General features: G+C 66.6%; 8 protein-coding genes across 8 annotated transcripts; 5 read left to right on the top strand and 3 right to left on the bottom strand.

Moving 5' to 3' along the window:
- Positions 1–421: 421 nt before the first annotated feature.
- Positions 422–794, top strand: FA09DRAFT_288059 (hypothetical protein; the record flags this gene model as incomplete). Its single annotated transcript, XM_025739926.1, has 3 exons — positions 422–517; positions 592–606; positions 678–794. Coding segments are annotated over 3 exons (228 nt in total), but the record flags the coding sequence as incomplete, so codon positions are not given.
- A 31-nt stretch (positions 795–825) lies between these two features.
- FA09DRAFT_44985 (hypothetical protein) lies at positions 826–2,389 on the bottom strand. The gene is made up of 5 exons (XM_025745671.1): positions 1,896–2,389; positions 1,600–1,830; positions 1,506–1,546; positions 1,159–1,453; positions 826–1,104 (listed from the first exon to the last, which is right to left on the bottom strand). The coding sequence occupies exons 1-5, from the start codon at positions 2,204–2,206 to the stop codon at positions 1,083–1,085; spliced, it is 900 nt and encodes a 299-aa protein (XP_025598002.1). The 5' UTR covers positions 2,207–2,389; the 3' UTR covers positions 826–1,082.
- On the top strand, positions 2,249–3,079 carry FA09DRAFT_44847 (hypothetical protein). Its single transcript, XM_025745669.1, has one exon. It carries the CDS (start codon positions 2,356–2,358, stop codon positions 2,851–2,853), a length of 498 nt encoding a protein of 165 aa, XP_025598001.1. The 5' UTR covers positions 2,249–2,355; the 3' UTR covers positions 2,854–3,079.
- Positions 2,771–4,410, top strand: FA09DRAFT_44865 (hypothetical protein). Its single transcript, XM_025745670.1, has 4 exons — positions 2,771–3,410; positions 3,474–3,524; positions 3,589–3,854; positions 3,909–4,410. Exons 1-4 carry the CDS (start codon positions 3,007–3,009, stop codon positions 4,322–4,324), a joined length of 1,137 nt encoding a protein of 378 aa, XP_025598000.1. The 5' UTR covers positions 2,771–3,006; the 3' UTR covers positions 4,325–4,410.
- FA09DRAFT_298154 (kinase-like protein) lies at positions 4,392–5,730 on the top strand (the record flags this gene model as incomplete). The annotated part of the gene is made up of 6 exons (XM_025740237.1): positions 4,392–4,603; positions 4,657–4,794; positions 4,849–5,002; positions 5,058–5,172; positions 5,230–5,468; positions 5,524–5,730. Coding segments are annotated over 6 exons (1,065 nt in total), but the record flags the coding sequence as incomplete, so codon positions are not given.
- Positions 5,708–6,961, bottom strand: FA09DRAFT_330372 (60S ribosomal protein L28). Its single transcript, XM_025742576.1, has 5 exons — positions 6,945–6,961; positions 6,912–6,913; positions 6,687–6,751; positions 6,030–6,394; positions 5,708–5,967 (listed from the first exon to the last, which is right to left on the bottom strand). Coding segments are annotated over exons 2-5 (444 nt in total). The 5' UTR covers positions 6,945–6,961; the 3' UTR covers positions 5,708–5,955.
- Positions 6,962–8,085: 1,124 nt separating this feature from the next.
- On the bottom strand, positions 8,086–9,229 carry FA09DRAFT_334476 (galactose oxidase; the record flags this gene model as incomplete). Its single annotated transcript, XM_025743735.1, has 4 exons — positions 8,086–8,318; positions 8,372–8,515; positions 8,568–9,026; positions 9,082–9,229. The coding sequence occupies 4 exons, from the start codon at positions 9,227–9,229 to the stop codon at positions 8,086–8,088; spliced, it is 984 nt and encodes a 327-aa protein (XP_025597997.1).
- Positions 9,230–11,441: 2,212 nt separating this feature from the next.
- On the top strand, positions 11,442–13,478 carry FA09DRAFT_319391 (CNDP dipeptidase; the record flags this gene model as incomplete). The annotated part of the gene is made up of 7 exons (XM_025740939.1): positions 11,442–11,742; positions 11,970–12,133; positions 12,195–12,329; positions 12,390–12,762; positions 12,817–12,958; positions 13,019–13,159; positions 13,222–13,478. Coding segments are annotated over 7 exons (1,438 nt in total), but the record flags the coding sequence as incomplete, so codon positions are not given.
- Between the last annotated feature and the right edge of the window lie 375 nt (positions 13,479–13,853).

Genomic DNA, 13,853 nt, shown 5'->3' with positions numbered 1-13,853 from the left:
GCGCAGCGCTGCCGCCGCTGCCGCCGTTCCGCGCCGCCGGCCGTGCGGCAGAGACGCGTGACGCAGCCGTGCAGCCGGAGCCGCGCGAGCCTTCTCGAGCGATCGCGGCGCGGCGCTCCGCCATCCTGCCTCTCTGCCACGCCCCGCGCAGCGCGCAGGAGCACGTACATCAGCAGCGCCGCCTCGCCTCATGCCTTGGGCGCGGCAAGTGCTCCCGATCCTCAGCCGCAGCCGCAGCCGCCTCAAGCCGCCTCCAGCCGCCTCAGCCGCTGCCCGCCGCTGCACCTGCCGCACCCCGACATTGCTCCTGCTCCCACGCCTGCGCTTCGAAGCGGCACGCATGGCCTCATCCTCTGCCCCGCATCCGGGCGCCGCAGACGCAGCGCCCGCCGCCGATGCGCGAGATGCAAAGTCGGCTCCTCTGGCGTTGCCGGCGCCCGGCGATGCTGCCGAGCGCACGACGGACATCCAGGTCGGCGGGCCAAACGTGGCGCTGGACCACCTCGGACCGGTCGTGGTGCGTAGCTGCGCCGATGCGCCGAGCACTTCTGCTGACCTTCTGTCGCTGACCCCGCATCTGCACCCTCGCAGGTCAACGTCGATGGTGTGAGTCTCCTGCCATGCGTCAGGCACACGCGCGGCTTGGCACAAGGGATTGACGCATCGCCTCGCCGCAGACCCTGAGCCGCATCGGCAACTGGCAGGAGCTCTCGTCGTTCGAGAAGGCCACGTCGAAGCGCCTCCTGACGAAGCGCAACGCGGAGCGTCTGGCGGCGCTCAAGGCGAAGGAGGACGCTGCAGGGCAGGAGTAGGCCTCCTGGGAACAAGCCGTGGAGGGCGCGTGTGCACATCGTCGACTCGGGCCTCACGCGCGCTGTCGCAAGAGCATCAAGACGATGTACAAGATACCCCTGCGTATGCGAAGCCAGGCTGCAAGCCTTCGTCTGCACCTCGTGGCTCCTCTTGAGCACACGCGTCAACATCACACACAAGCACACGCGCCAGCGGTGGGGTCAGGTCGAGATGCATCAATTCACGATCTTCACGATCCGATCGCGCTGCCACAGCGACGACGAGCTCGCTCACTTGCGCGTGGCGATGAAGCTGCCAAACAGGACGTCAGCTTTCACTCCCAAGCTACGCTTGATTGACACGCACTTGAGCATCTGGGGCAAGTCCCGCATCGCAAGCGCGGGAGGCCAGCGCTTCGCCACCTGCGCCTCGAGGCGCCACTCGCCAGGCGCGACGTCCTCAAAGACAGCCTTGAGCGAGTCCTCGTTGTGCAGGAAGAGACTGGCATTCTCGACGTCGATTGACCAGGACCCGCTCTTGTCGGGATAGACGCGCAGTATGGGCTGCGCTTCTGCAGTGCCAGCCAGGCGACCGGCAATGCAGGTGCCCGGTGCCTTGCTCATGAAGGAGAGGAGGTACTTCAGCACCTCCTTGTGTTGCTCTGCGAGTCGGTGAGCAGCGTGCTCGATGCGCGAAACACAGCAGCGGCTCACCGAAGGGAAAGAGGTGAATAAAGAAGCCGATCCAGATGACGCTGGGAGCGAGCCGGTCAGCCGCCGCAGCCAGAGTGCCCCTCTTCTTACTCACTCGTAGCCGCCGTTGCCCGGGCGGCCGGCGCTCATCACGCTGGCACGGTGGCGAGCGTTGAAAATGTCGCACTCGACGAACTTAGCTTCACGACCGATGGCCAGCTCCTTGTCGGCAAAGAGGCGCTGGCCCAGCTCGAAGTATTTGGGCTCCAGATCCGCTCCGACGATCTGGTGGCCCTTGACGCCGTCCTGGTGCAGGTAGCGCAGGTCCTGACCCACACAGCATGCGCTGGAAGTGTTGGCGCTCAGCGCTCAGCGTCTGGCTTTGCAGCAGGCTGGCGACCCCGGACTCACAAGTCAAGCAGCTTGGCCTGCGGGTCGTTGAGGCGCGCCCGCAGTGCGCGGTACCACTTGTGCTGCAGCGTCGAGACGGCGGGATGCACGAAGAAGAATGTGGCGATGCACGGGTATGGGTTGCTGGCCTTGTATGCCTCATCGCGCACGGCGATGATGTGCTTGGCGAGCTCCTCGTCCGTGAGGCCGGCGAGCAGCGGACTGGCCTGCTTGAAGAGCTGGCGCGACTCGTCATCGAAGGGCAGCGGCGTCTCCGCCGTGATCTCCGTCACGTCGTACGGCATGTCCACACGCTTGACTGAGGACGACATACTGGCGTGTAGAAGTGCGGGTGGGAGAGAGGGTCGAGGGTGCTGATGACGGGGGCGAGGACGGCGAGCTCGTGCGCTTTTGTATGCCTCTAAGCTGAGTTCACGGCATCAAGCCTCCGTCCGGCATCTCACAGCCGCCTTCCGGCTGCATGAGCACCCGCACTGCCAAGCAGCTTCCGTCGAGCGGTAGTGCCCGGAGATTATGGTCTCTACCGCGAGGCTCCTGGAGTGCACTGCCTCGTCAGCGAGCGATGAGCATGCCGTCGGCTCTCGCGTCAGGGGGCGCCTCACTGCCCGCGCATCCAGATGATGTCGCCGCCGCGCCGCTGCGGTCCTCGACCCCTAAGCCCGGACTATTTGGCGCCTCGGGCATCAGACTCTCGGCCGCCGAGAGTGCTGCCGTGCCGCCGGCGGCCCATCATGGCAGATGGCGTCTAGAAGCAGGCGAAACAGACGAGGCGGCTCTGCGGGGCCAAGTAGAGTGCGGAATTCAGCGGCCTGCGAACACGGCACACGGCGCCGCGGCGCGCGTCACGAAGCAGCAGAGCACAGCGCTGCCGGACGCGCACGCGCCTCTGCGTCCCTCCACCACAGCCCGCCGTCTCTCCTGCCACTTCAGCGCCGCCGCCGAGTGCCTCTTCACTTGACGCCGCCGCCGCCGTCCTCGCTGCGCCCAAGCTGCACGCCCACCCGTCCAGTGTACGCGCTGAGAACTGACCTCTGCGTCTGCTGCATCCTGTCGCTTACGTCCGTGCCTTCTGGCCGTTCCTTTCTTTCGCTCCTGCCACACACTCGACGCCATGTCAGCGCCCAGCAAGCGCCCTTACTCGCCGCCGCCGCCGCCGCCGGGCAGAGATGAGCACCGCCACGTGAGACCGCGCGAGGAGGAGCGCCGAGGCGGCGACCGCAGCTACCGCGCGCGTGATGAGCCGGACCGCCGCTCGGCAGCCGGCGCAGGAGGGCACAGCAGGGACCGGGACCGCTCTCGCTCCGGCGACTATCGCTCTGGGCGCTACGAGGAGAGCCGCTCGCGCCAGCACTCGGGCCGTCGCGACGATCCGCGTGCTCCAGCCGACTACTCTGATCGCGCGCTGAGCTATGGTGAGCGCAGAGGCGAGCAGCGCACCGCAGATGACCACCGCTCCGAGAGGCGCCACGGTAGCGAGCGAGACGCGGCGCGCTCTTCGCGCGAGAGGCAGAACGAGTGAGTGCTATCTCTCTTCGGACGTGCCCCTGTGCCGTCTCGCTGATGACATCGCCGGCACAGCTCTGCCTCGCACCACGATCGGCGGCGCGACGATCACAGGTCTGTTGACCGGTCAGTCCAGATGTATGCGTGCGAGCGGGCACCTCAGCTGACCTGCGAGCCCTTATCGCTCCAGATCTTCGCGGCATGAGAGCCCTGCGCCACCCCTCAAGTCGGCGATGAAGAAGCGAGAGCGCACGCCCGAGGCCGAGTTCGAGCTGGAGCCAGACGAGCAGGAGATGGCGCGCATCATCGAGGAGCGCCGCCGCCGCCGTGCCGCCATCCTGCTCAAGCACACGGGCACAGAGAGCACCGATCGCAGCACTGCTGCCGGTACGCCAGCGCCCGGCGCGGCGCTGAGTGCAGCCGGCAGCACGGCGGGCAGCGTACGTGGCTCGGTCGGTGCGTTGTCTTCCGAGGCGTCTCCCGGCAGCAGAGCTGACGTCTCGTCCACAGAACCTCGCGCACGGACACGCTCCGTGTCGCCGGTCGAGCTCGCGCCGGAACAGGGCGACTTTGCTCTGGCCAAGACCGACGGCACCATGACGCCTCCGCAGGGCGGAGCAGAGAACAATATCTCTGCCGCGGACTACAACCCGGACCTCGACCGGCTCGAGGACGAGGAGCGGGCGCGGCAGCGTGCACAGAAGGGTCAGCCGCAAGGCACTGACGAGCTGGCGGCCGGCACTGGCGAGGCCAAGGAGCGCATCGAGGGTGACGAGAGCGAGTGGGAGGAGGTCGAGGTGGAGGAGGATGACGAGGTCGAGGACATGTTCGCGCTTGGCAGCGACGACGAGGACGCGCCCAAAAAGAAGAAGACGATCCGCGTGCGCAAGGGCACTGCTCGTCCAGGCGCGGTGAGTCTGCTGTAGTGGCCGACACGCACCATCTGCTCACACTCTTCCACAGCTCAACGCCGCCGCCGACGCGCCTGCGACGCTGACCGACAACTGGGACGATGCGGACGGCTACTACCGCGTCACGCTCGGCGAGCGCCTCGGCGACAAGGGCCAGTACCACGTCTTTGCGAATCTCGGCCGCGGCATGTTCAGCTCCGTCGTCAAGGCGCGCGAGGTGACACCCGGCGAGCATGGGGCGCCAGCGCGCGAGCGCGAGGTTGCCATCAAGATTGTGCGCTCGCAGGAGACGATGTGAGCAGCTCACCCCGCCGAATGTGTGTGCAACTGCTGACGCCATGCTGCAGGTACAAGGCGGGCATCAAGGAGATGGCCGTGCTGCAGAAGCTCATGGCACTTGACCCGGAGGACAAGCGGCATCTGATCCGGCTCGAGGGCCACTTCGAGCACCGCGGGCATCTGTGCATGGTCTTTGAGCTGCTGAGGTGAGCGGCTCGCCAGGCTTGACGCGAGATCCGTCGCTGACAGCGCCGTCACAGCATGAATCTGCGTGACGTCGTCAAGCGCTTCGGCAAGGACGTCGGCCTGAACCTGCGTGCCGTACGGGCATACGCGCACCAGATGTTCCTGGCGCTCTCCCTCATGCGCAAGGCCAACATCATGCACGCCGACATCAAGCCGGACAATATTTTGGTACGTCGCACAGTCCTCCGCGCTGAGCCTGCCTGTGCTGACGCCTGCTGCGCAGGTCAATGAGGGCAAGACGACGCTGAAGATCTGCGATCTCGGCTCGGCGTCGGACACGAGCGAGATGGAGATCACGCCGTACCTCGTTAGCCGCTTCTACCGCGCGCCCGAAATCAGTGAGCAGCGCGGCGGCATGCGTGTCCTGCAGCGTGAGCACTGACGCCCGACTGTAGTCCTCGGACAGCCGTACGACTGCGCGCTCGACATGTGGAGCATCGGCTGCACGCTCTACGAGCTCGCGACGGGCAAGATTCTCTTTCCGGGCCGCACGAACAACCAGATGCTGCTGCTCATCCAGGAGCTGCGCGGCAAGTTCACCACGAAGCAGATCCGCAAGGGCCGCTTCTCCGAGCAGCACTTCGACGAGACGAACACCTTCCTCAGTCTCGAGAAGGACAAGAGCACGGGCGCGGTGAGTGCAGCTGTACATCCGAAGGCAGTCTGGGCGGTGCTGACCCAGTCGCGAGCAGGACGTCATCCGCAAGGTGGCGCTGCAGAAGCCTGTGGCCGACCTGCGCGCACGCCTACTGCCCGGCAACACCGTCAAGCGCCTCTCCGACGACGAGCTGCGCCTGATGACGCATTTCATCGACCTCCTTGCTCGTGCGCTCGACCTCGACCCCACCAAGCGCCTGACTCCGAAGGAGGCGCTGGCGCACCCCTTCCTGGCCTGATGCGAGCAACGCACTCCCCTGCCTCCCACTCGTCGCTCTAATGCACTCCCTCGCCCCCACTTCCGTTGCGCGTCGCTCTCAGCCCGGTCTGCAGGGTCATGATAGATGGCTGTGTGCTCACCGCCGCAGCGGTGTGGGCGTGATGTACAAGGCGGAGCTAGGTGTGTTGAGTGTGGTGCAGAGATGACGAAGAGACGAGACGGACACGGGCAGTGCGCGTCGTTTTTAGGCCACGAGCTGTGCGAGAGAGGAAGGATAAGCGCCACGCCCAGGCTGCAGAGCCGCCGAGCACTACGCACCACAACGACACCGCCAGCCTCCTTGATCTTCTTCTCAGCCAGCTCCGAGACCCAGCGGGCCTTGACAATGCAGGGCAATTGCGGCAGGCGGCCCTTGCCGAGCACCTTGCCGTAGCCGTGCAGGAGCGTGTCGATGACGGGCACCTCGGTGGAGCTGCTCGTCAGGCCCTCGCGCTGCTCGGCGGGCACGAGCGTCCAGAGCTTGTCGAGGTTGATGACGGGGCGGTGCGTCATGTTGCGCGTCATGTGGAAGTAGCGCATGCCGACCTTGCCGAAGTAGCCGGGGTGGTACTTGTCGAAGTTGGTGCGGTGGTGGTGCTGACCACCGGCGAGACCACGACCACCGGGGTGCTTGCGGTGCTTGCCTGCACGCGGAAGGCGTGAGCAGCTGCTCTGGCTCTGCTCTCATCATGCTTCCTCCTGGCGGTCCCTCGCCAGCCTTGAGGGCCGCCTGCCTACTGCAACGCCCCAATGCTGCACGCCACGTTGCCCGCCCGCTTCATGGCGACGATGCCGCCCTGTGCGCCCATGTTGCAGTCTGATCCCATCGCTCTACGTCTCGTCGAGTCCCGCCCGCCTGACTCGCCCGCATGCGCCCGCTCCCGCACCTGCCAGACTGGCGCCCTCTAGCCTGCGACACCCCTGCACACTACTCACCAACGCGGCCGTGACCGCCGGAGACGTGTCCGCGCAGCTTGCGGTTCTTGTTGGTGCGCGTCGGCCTACATGGCAGAAGCACGCAGCACGACGAAGCGCGGCAGCAGGAGCAGCGGCGGCAGCAGCAAAAGTGGCAGCAAGAGCGGCAGAGCAGCAGCAGCAGCAAGAGCGGACGACGAGCACGTTGGGAAGTGGCAGAGGATGAAGAGCGCTCGTCAGCAACGCATCTACGCAGCAGCGGCGCCGGCAGCGACGCACATTGTGGGTGACTTGAGGGGGTGGGGGGAGAGAAGATGGGAGCCGCGGGCGGCGGCGAAAGTGGCAGCGCGGCGGCCGGCACGGCACAGCAAGGGCGTCGCGCTCGCGGCCGCCAGCTGCAAGAGGGGCGGGGCGGGAGCAGATCCGCAGCGGCACCGCGCCTGTCTTCTGCGCCACCTCGGCACGCGCCACGTGGCCGCAGCAGCTGCAGAGCTGGAAGAGCTCAACGCGAGAACATTCTTGTGCTGCGCCCGACATCCGGCTCCGCGCCGACACCGCCATCGCCGCCGAATCTCACACACAACCACGCCCCTGCTCACACTGCAGGGGCCAGCAGCCAGGGCCGTCGCCTGGCTGCACCACGCAAAGGTGAGTGCTGCTCCAGGACAGCGACGCTCGCGGGTGCGAAGGAGAGCGCGTGCCGCGGCCTGGCAGCCTACATCTGCTGCGCTGCGGGTGCTCGCTGTGCTGCCATGACGGGCACACCTCTTACTGCACTGGTCGAGGATGAAAAACCTACCCGATATCTACAATTACATCAACATGTCTACACTCCTCCGGGAGCGGATGAGAACCAACACATTTGCCGAACTCGAGACCAGCCCTCGCGCTTTTGTCTTTTGCTGCTGCCTGCCGTGCTCGAGCAGCGTGCTGACGCGCCCTTGCCCGCCGTCTAGCTCGCTCTGGACACACACCTCGATACGTGAGTACCTTCTTTGCGCTCCACGCACGGCGGCAGAGGGGCGCACCGGACGGGGATGATCCCTCCGACAGGCGGACCTAATCGCGTGGCCCGTCCGCTGTCGTCCAGCCTCGCGCTGGTCTAAAACGTCAGACCGCACCCCACTGTACACGGCGGTGCGGGAAGGGCGGCGTCGTGCTGGAGGATACGTCGGACTCTGAGTCTTGCGCCTCGCCGCTGCTGTCATGGGTCTCCGCAGCGAGCAAGGGAAGCAATGCTGACGCCGCTATCGCCCGTTCCACAGCTGTTGCTCGCAATGCATGAAGTCACGAGATTATTACTCCTCTGCTGTGTATGACCTGGACGCGCGGTGGACCCAGAGCAGCTGGTGGAGAGAGCGCTGGGCAATCCTGTCATGGAGAGGCGCTCACTCGTCGTCGAGCTGCGTGGGGCAGATCATCAGCATGCAGCCATCGTCTGGCATGCGGCGCAGCTCACCTCGACGCTGAAGCTGGTGATCTGCGGCAGGTAGGCGCAGGCAGCCAGATCGACAAAGTACATGTCGTCGTAGATCTCCTTGCCGTCGAAGCCGCCGTGGAGGAAGAGGCGGCTGTCGCGCAGCCAGGCCTGGTGGTAGCCACGACCCGGCGGCTTGCGACCACAGACGCGCCGCGGCTCCCACTGCAGGTTCACTGCGGCGGAGCGTGTGAGCGAGAGCAGGACAGGTGAGGCCGATTCGACGCACCGAGGTTGAGCGTCAGAATGTCGGGCGTGTACGAGTGGCTGTCGTGGCCGCCGATGATGAACAGGTACGAGCCCACCTGCGTGGCCGTGTGCCCGAGGCGGTTGTGGATCTCGTCGGTCTTGACCTGGTACCAGACCTTGGTGTCTGCGGCGAGCGAGTCAGCAGCACTCACGCTGCGCCAGTTGACTCCACTCACCAAGCCGCAGGATGTGAATGTCGTTGAAGGACATGTGTCCGTCGCTGCCGCCGATCACGATGAGCTTGCCGTCGACGAGGTTGCTCGTGTGGTAGCCTCTACCGATCGGCATCTTGCCCCTGCACTCGACGCGGCGCCACTCGAGGCGGTCGAGGTCCTGAATGTCGAGCGTGTAGACATCGTTGAGCGCGCCCACGCCATTGCCGCCGCCAAAAATGATCAGCTGGCCCTGGTAGTGGTTGCTCGTGTGCGCGCGGCGCGGCGACGGCGGCGTGCCGTACACCTCGGGCTTCGACCAGCGCAGTGCGACCGTGTCGAAGACGTAGAGATCGTTGAAGTAGTGCGGCCCGTCGCCGCCCGCAAAGACATACAGGCGCCGCTCCACCATCGTGGCGGTGTGTGCACGGCGCGGCGGCGGCAGGTCGCCGGTCACCTTTGGCTTCGACCAGCACATCGTTTCTGTTCACCTTGTGCGTCAGCCACGCCGAGCGCGCCAAGCAGCAACGCGACTCACCCGTGTCGAAGCACCACAGCTCGCGAAAGCAGCCCTTCGAGTCGCAGCCGCCAAAGAGCCACAGCACCTCCTCGGCCAAGCTTGCGGTGTGTGCGCGGAAGGCGCGCCGCGGCACACTGCCGTGCACCGGCGCCTTACTCCAGTACATCGCCGGCGGCGGCGCAGGGCCGAGGCCGGGCGCAGAAGGCAGCTGCGGGATAGCACGGGGCGCAGCTACGCGCAGACGCGACGAGGTCGACGCGACTGCCTGAGCATTGCTGCTACTGCCTGCGGCCTGTGCGCTGGACGTGCTGGCAGCGCCAGATCCGGCTGCTGCCGGTCGCGAGGGCTTGCTGCCGGCAGAGAGACCCGAAGTGGGCGTACGCGCCGGCGGCTCGGGCGCGGCGCGGCGCGAGGATGTCGGCGAGGAGCTGGCCGAGGCTGCGCGCGATGGGTCGCTCTGCTGCAGAGCCGAGACCGCTGGTGAGACCACAGCTGGCGATGCGTTGGCGCCTGCCGCAGCTGCGGCAGGCGAGAGCAGTTCGGCGGGTCGTGCGACCGGCGCCAGGGCGTCTGACTTGAGCGGCGAGGGCGCCGGAGCACGCGCCGAGGTGCGCAGTGATGAGGAACCAGCACGGGCGGGCGCATCGCCTGCTTGCCTTGCCGGATTGGTCGGCCCGCCAGCGAGTGAGCCCATGGGTGCGTTCGAGTCCGGGCCGCTCAGCGACGCTGCGCTCGTGTCGGCCTGTGTCGAGTCGCCCACGTCTGCGTCCGCGTCGTCCTCATCACGGACCTCGGCTTCGTCCACCTCTTGCTCTTCAAAGAGCGCGCTGCGAGAAGAAGATGCAGCGACGTGGAGCAGCGGCATCGTCTGCCGACGCGGACTCGGGCTCGAGGGCATGCTGCGCGGCTGCTGCGGCGCCGCGGCAGGCGAGAAGGCACTCGCCGAGTGGGCAATGCCACCGAAGCTGTCCTTGTGCGAGAGACTGCGAGGGATGCCCCCAGGCCCACGCGCGGCCACACTGGAAGGCGCAACGTTTGGCAGCTCGGCCACGACGCCCGAGGGCGAGAAGGTGGCGTGCGCTGCCCCGGCCGGCGCAGCGCTCAGGCTGCTGCTGCGGCCTGCCGTCGCCGGCGCTGAGCCAGCACCAGGAGCAGCGAGGCTGGACGTCGAGTCGCCGCGCGACATGCCGATCACTTGAATGCCGCCCAGCACGCCGCCGTTGCTGCCGCTGCTGCTGTTGGCCACAGACGCGGCGGACACCTCGTCCCGGGACGAGGCCCAGGCGCCGGGCACGGAAGAGGCGTCGACGAAGGCACTGCCGGGTGCACCTTGGCCTGAAGAGGTCATCAGAGGTGCGAGAAGACAGGAAGCGAAGCGCAGCCGGGCTGGCAGCTGCCGCTGCTGCGCTGGTCCGACACTCACCTGCCTGGCCGGGCGCCAGCGAGCCGGACGCTGACTGCTCCATCTGCGCAGCGACTGCTCGTGCGTGGAAGCTTGGACGCGACAGAGAAGCAAGCGCGTCGCTTGTAGCGATGCGCTTCGATGTGCAGTGTGCGAAAGGCAGGTGGGTGAGATGAGAAAGGAGGCTCGTGCTCGTCGGCGAGGCCCAAGTGCACGAGCGCGAGACGCGTCAGCGACGCGCAGGCGTGAGAGCGACGTGAAGCGCCACAGCGGAGCTGCAGGCAGGCGGAGAGATGCGTGCTGCGCCTTGTGTGGGCAAGCAGGTGGTGTGTGTTGTGATGATGGTGAGGTGAGAGGGACAGCGGTTTGGCGCTGGGCCGGCGCTGGCCAGGGGCTTGCCTGGCTCGAGCGGGGCGCGCGCGGCGCCGCTGCCCGTCTCGCACGGGAGATGGTGCGGGGCCCGTGGGAACAGACCGAGAGGATCATCCGCGGCTGTCCCAGCTCCGGGCCAGCATGCACAGGCTTATCTTGGGCTGGCCGCCTCTTGCCAGCACGGCAACGCACGAAGCACCAGAACGCTCCTGCTCCCAGAGACCGCCTTCTGGGTCTGCGCAGGAGTGAGAGCGCCCCTTGACAGCGACGGCCGTCTGGGCTGGAAGAACGGCGAGCCGCGGCGCCGCGGCCGTGGGTGACGCTGTTGGCCTCATGCGCGCCGAGTTCGCAGCGAGCGGAGACGCCTCTGCTGCTCGGCGGCGCACGGGCGGAGCGCCGTGCTGGCAGCGCGCGGCCAACGCCACCTGCAACGCGATGCAGGCACTGGACCAGTCTCTCGCACACGCTGTGGCGCAACGCAGCTTCTTCTCCACGCCGCGCGCCGCCGCGCTGCGCCTAGACTTTCTCTCGCCCGGGTCTGATAGTCAAGTCTCTGCAGCCTTCGTTCCTCTCCTCCTTCCCAACCACCTACACCCCTGCCCATCATGTCCACGCCCGCCCAGAAGTCCTTCATCGCCCAGATCGACGCCAACAAGGCGGCGCTGATCCAGCGTCTCGCCGATGCCGTCGCCATTCCCTCGGTGTCCGGCGACGCCAAGTACCGCAAGCACGTCTTTGAGATGGCCGACTGGCTCAAGGCCGAGCTCGAGAAGCTCGGCTGCACCGCCGAGCTCAAGCCGCTCGGCATGCAGACGCTCGACGGCCAGCAGGTCGAGCTGCCGCCCGTCATCTTTGCCGACTACGTCACCGGCGGCAAGGGCAAGAAGACGATTCTCGTGTACGGCGTGAGTAGCGTGCAACGAGCGAGCTGGGGCCGTCGAGCATGACAGCAGCGGTAGCCAATTACACCGGATGGGCAGCACTTGCTGGGCGTGCTAGCACCGTCTGTGACACCTGCTGGTAGCACAGCGCTTGCCAGCCCTGCTGCATCGCTGTGCTGGGAGTCAGGCTGTCATGAGCCTGCCAGCGCGACCCATTCTAGATTGCTCTCGCTCACCACGCTCCTGCGCAGCACTTCGACGTGCAGCCCGCGCTCAAGTCCGACGGCTGGAACACGGAGCCCTTCGAGCTCGTCACCGACGAGGCCACGGGCCGCATGTACGGCCGCGGCTCCACCGACGACAAGGGCCCCATCCTCGGCTGGCTCAACGTCATTGAGGCGCACCAGCAGGCCGGGTAAGTGCCTGGAGACGCCGATTGCGCCGATACTATGCTGATGCAGAGCGTGCGCTGCTAGCATCGAGCTGCCTGTGAACCTCAAGTTCTGCTTTGAGGGCATGGAGGAGTCTGGCTCCGTCGGCCTGGACGCGCTTATCGAGAAGGAGAAGGACAACTTCTTCGCCGGCGTCGACGCGTGCTGCATCAGCGACAAGTGAGTGGCGCTGGCCTAGGTGCAGATGCTGCTCGGACTCTGATGCGCTTTCTGCTGCAGCTACTGGCTCGGCACCAAGAAGCCCTGCCTCACGCACGGCCTGCGTGGCATCTCCTACTTCAAGCTCTCCATCTCAGGCCCCGGCGCCGACCTGCACTCCGGCCTCTTCGGCGGTGTCGTGCACGAGCCGATGACGGACCTGTTCCACATCATGTCGAGCCTCGTGACGCCGCAGGGCGAGATCCTCATCCCCGGCATCAAGGAGCAGGTGCTCGAGCTGACGGACGAGGAGGCCAAGCGCTACGACGTCATGGAGTTCGGCCTCAAGGACATGGACGACGCCACCGGCTCCAGCACCACCATCTCCGACCGCAAGCAGGACGTGCTCATGGCGCGCATGCGCTACCCGAGCCTGAGCCTGCACGGCATCGAGGTGAGTGTACGCGGCGCAGCTCTGCATGCGGCAGACTGACCCCGCACTGCTCAGGGCGCCTTCGCCGAGGCCGGCACCAAGACGGTCATCCCGGCCAAGGTCATCGGCAAGTTCTCACTGCGCCTCGTGCCGGACATGACGCCCGAGAAGGTCAAGGAGGCCGTCGTGAAGTTCGTCGAGGAGAAGTTCGCCTCGCGTGAGTGACGGGCTTGCTCTCGCCTGCCGCTGCCGTGCTCACATCTCTCCGGTCGCGCAGTCAAGAGCAAGAACACGATGAAGATCGAGCTCGAGAGCGCCGGCAAGCCGTGGCTCGCCGACCCGAACCACTGGAACTACGCCGCCGCCATCAAGGCCACCGAGACGGTGTACGGCGTCAAGCCGGACCTGACGCGCGAGGGTGCGTGCTGTGCCCTGGCGCTCACTCGTTGCATGGACTTACGCTCACCTGCCTGCCTGCAGGCGGCTCCATCCCCGTGGCCCTCTCGTTCGCCGAGGTGCTCAAGAAGAACCTGCTGCTGCTGCCGCTCGGCCGCGCCGACGACGGCGCCCACTCGACCAACGAGAAGCTCGACATCTCCAACTACATCGAGGGCACGAAGCTGCTCGGCGCCTACCTGCACGAGATTGGCGCCACTGCCTAGAGCGGCCCCGGCTCTCCTGCGTGGTGATGCTGTGCTTCCATGTCATCTAGCTAGAATATACGACGTGATTTGCTCGTTGTGGCCGTCAGTCCAGCGGGGGCAGCGCGCAGGGCGAGGCTGCTGGTCGATCTTCGCGCAGCGAGGTGGAGGCTTGGACGCGTGGTGCACATGCGTCAGAAGGCCACGGGCGATGCTCGGTCGAGCCTCTGCGTGCGAAGATACGCCGCTGTCGTGAGCCGTGGGACAAATCTGTGGAAACGAGCGGGAGAGGTCGAGAAGGCAGGCTATGCAGCGTCCAAGCGAAGCAGAGAGCCGGGCCGGCGGCTCGGCGAGATCCTGGTGCTGGGTTGCGAAGGCGGCAGCCGCGGCACAGCTAACTCGCCGACGCGCGCGGCGCTGCCTGCGGCTGCGCGCCTCAAGCGCCTAAGGGTTCCTTCCTTCCGCTTTGCA

The sequence above is a fragment of the Tilletiopsis washingtonensis genome (genome assembly GCF_003144115.1).
Source record: "Tilletiopsis washingtonensis strain MCA 4186 unplaced genomic scaffold FA09scaffold_12, whole genome shotgun sequence".
In the NCBI taxonomy this organism is placed as follows: Eukaryota; Fungi; Basidiomycota; class Exobasidiomycetes; order Entylomatales; genus Tilletiopsis; species Tilletiopsis washingtonensis.
Note: the sequence above shows the minus strand (reverse complement) of the source record. Positions and strands in the feature narration are given on the sequence as shown.

What these genes read in the sequence shown, in the direction of transcription:
- FA09DRAFT_44985 (XM_025745671.1), bottom strand. Translation starts at nt 2,206, where the DNA reads ATGTCGTCCTCAGTCAAGCGTGTGGACATGCCGTACGACGTGACGGAG. An exon ending in CAGGCCAAGCTGCTTGACTT is followed by an intron (nt 1,831 to 1,895) that starts GTGAGTCCGGGG and finishes CAACACTTCCAG; the next exon opens with CGCATGCTGTGTGGGTCAGG. An exon ending in GACTTGCCCCAGATGCTCAA is followed by an intron (nt 1,105 to 1,158) that starts GTGCGTGTCAAT and finishes CCTGTTTGGCAG; the next exon opens with CTTCATCGCCACGCGCAAGT.
- FA09DRAFT_44847 (XM_025745669.1), top strand. Translation starts at nt 2,356, where the DNA reads ATGAGCACCCGCACTGCCAAGCAGCTTCCGTCGAGCGGTAGTGCCCGG.
- FA09DRAFT_44865 (XM_025745670.1), top strand. Translation starts at nt 3,007, where the DNA reads ATGTCAGCGCCCAGCAAGCGCCCTTACTCGCCGCCGCCGCCGCCGCCG. An exon ending in TCGCGCGAGAGGCAGAACGA is followed by an intron (nt 3,411 to 3,473) that starts GTGAGTGCTATC and finishes TCGCCGGCACAG; the next exon opens with CTCTGCCTCGCACCACGATC. An exon ending in GATCACAGGTCTGTTGACCG is followed by an intron (nt 3,525 to 3,588) that starts GTCAGTCCAGAT and finishes TTATCGCTCCAG; the next exon opens with ATCTTCGCGGCATGAGAGCC.
- FA09DRAFT_330372 (XM_025742576.1), bottom strand. An exon ending in CGGCGGTCACGGCCGCGTTG is followed by an intron (nt 6,395 to 6,686) that starts GTGAGTAGTGTG and finishes TTCCGCGTGCAG; the next exon opens with GCAAGCACCGCAAGCACCCC.